The sequence below is a fragment of the Tupaia chinensis genome, unplaced genomic scaffold (assembly GCF_000334495.1).
Source record: "Tupaia chinensis unplaced genomic scaffold, TupChi_1.0 Scaffold140061_1, whole genome shotgun sequence".
Classification (NCBI taxonomy): domain Eukaryota; kingdom Metazoa; phylum Chordata; class Mammalia; order Scandentia; family Tupaiidae; genus Tupaia; species Tupaia belangeri.
Genome location: NW_006199940.1, coordinates 365,592 through 367,859, shown reverse-complemented (window position 1 = coordinate 367,859; position 2,268 = coordinate 365,592). Strand labels below are relative to the sequence as shown.

At 62.8% G+C, this 2,268-nt stretch overlaps 1 protein-coding gene across 1 annotated transcript in view; it reads left to right on the top strand.

The window, feature by feature from the left end:
* Positions 1–6: 6 nt before the first annotated feature.
* Positions 7–2,268, top strand: part of LRRC24 (leucine rich repeat containing 24) — a gene marked incomplete in the record, with an annotated part of 3,889 nt that continues 1,627 nt past the window's right edge. Inside the window, 3 exon segments of the mRNA XM_027765946.1 lie at positions 7–1,639; positions 1,777–2,055; positions 2,183–2,268. Coding sequence (XP_027621747.1) covers positions 1,466–1,639; positions 1,777–2,055; positions 2,183–2,268 — 539 coding nt within the window.

Below are 2,268 nucleotides of genomic sequence, written 5' to 3'. Positions count from 1 at the left end.
CGGACCCTGGCTTGGGGCTTCCCTCCGCCCACCCCGTCCCGCACAGGAGACAGCGACAGCCGCCGGGGAACCCTTGTGCGTGATGCCTGCATCTCTCCAGCCGGTTTAGGGGGGTTGTCGTGGGCGAAGGATTTCTGGGCTCTTCCTGCCTAGGCCTCATGCACCTGAGCTGTCCCTTCTACACTGACCCGCTTCTAGGGGGGTCCGCATGAACCGCAGTGCCCTGAGCTCTGAGGAGGCCTGGCACCTTCCCTGCTGGAGGCTGGGTGGGTGAGGCCTGGAGCTGGAGGCCAGCCCTTTGTGCTCAGGGACATGGATCTCAGGGCCTGGACAACGGCCCCAGCTCCTTGGGACACCTGGGAACTGCCTGCCTGGGCCGAAGCTATTCCATTAAAGCTTTACTGCTGTGCTCATGTCATCTCAGTGACTTTAGTGACCGCGTGTTACAACCTAGGGCACGGTACAAGACTGAGGCTTCTTGGTGTCCGTGCACAGGACTCACAAGTGAGGCCGAGGTTGGGGATTGTCCATCCCAGGCCCCAGCCTCCCCATCTCTCCAGGGTCACCATTGCACACATACAGCCCCCAACAAGCCCACGCTCTTTCAGTCTGAGTCCAACATGGGACATGGAACTAGAAACCCTGGTGACCCAAGGACTTGCCACAGCCCCGCTGTCCCAGGGCCCCACCTACTCCCAGTGACAGAGGCACTCTTCTGGGAGTGGGGACAACGGAGAGGAGCACAGGCCCACAGCTGCTGGCTGGCCTTTCTGTGTCCACTTGGCCCCAGCTCTCTAACAGGCTACCTATGAGAAGCTCCAGCTGTGACTGAGCCTCACTCCTGCACCCGCCCCTGGAGGGCAAGCGTTGGACAGAGCTGTGCCCTGCCTCCCGGTGGCAGCTGGCTGAGGCCAGTCCTGTCTTAAGATCAAGTCACAATGGACCAGCCCAGGGGTGCTCCCAGGGACTGCGCAAGGCTTCACAGAGTCCCTCTTCTGGGCTCTGCCTGTGGCCTCAGAGCAGTCCTTACAAGGGTAGAGGGCATGTCTGCCCAGGGCCTGATCCTACCTCCTAGCCACTGCCACCCAAGCATTGTCCCTAATCCCGTACCCTGCACCAGCCCTACACCCCTGGAGCCAAGGGCTGGTGGGATGCCAGAGTGGAGAGCGCAAGAGCCAGGTGTCCCTGTGGGGAACCTCCAGTGCATGCTCGCACCTGTGCAGTCAGGTCTCAAAGTTCTACACTGGAGCCTCATGCTGCAGATCTGTATAAGTGCTTTTGTCCAGGGAGAAAACTATGACATTTTATTTACCATTTATTGCTCGAACTGATTTATAAGCTTTGAAGGGTAGACACATGCAGGCCCCCATTCCTGTCCTCACACTGCCTCTGAACGTTCGGACTGGCTGCCAACCTGTGTTTCAGGGGGCCGCAGTTTCCTGGTCCCAGGCCGGTCTCTCAGGAAATGGCCTTGGGGGCTCCCGCGTCGCTACTGCCGCTGCTGTTGCTGCTGCCATTGCCCGAGCTCCCGCCTCGCGCCGCAGGCTGCCCCGCTGCCTGCCGCTGCTACAGCGCGACGGTGGAGTGCGGCGCCCTGCGGCTGAGCGTCCTCCCGCCAGGCATCCCGCCAGGCACGCAGGTGGGCGCTGCTCGGGCCACCAGGCGCGAGGCTGGGGACACAGGCACAACAGACCAAGGGGCGCGGGGACGGGGTGCCTCAAGACAGAGAGGCCCGGGCAAGGAGGTAAGCGTCCCTTTACCCCCTCCCGCCCACAGACACTGTTCCTACAGGACAACAGCATCGCGCGCCTGGAGCCTAGCGCCCTGGCCCCCCTCGCGGCTCTGCGCCGCCTCTATCTGCACAACAACAGCCTGCACGCCCTGGAGTCTGGCGCCTTCCGCGGGCAGCCGCGTCTGCTGGAGCTGGCGCTCACCGGCAACCGGCTGCGTGGCTTGCGTGGCGGCGCCTTTGCGGGCCTGGCCCAACTGCGCGTGCTCTACCTGGCAGGCAACCAGCTGGCCCGACTGCTGGATTTCACCTTCTTAAACCTGCCGGTGAGCGCCAAGGGCCAAAAAGGGTGGGGCCTTCCTGTGCAGCTCACTCTGCATGGCTGGAGGAGATGGGAAGTCTGGGGAGCTGTCCCCAGGGCCATTTCTCCTGGCATTCCCGTCCTTCCCTCAGCGGCTGCAGGAGCTGCACCTACAAGAGAACAGCATAGAGCTGCTGGAGGATCGGGCGCTGGTCGGGCTTTCCTCGCTGGCCTTGCT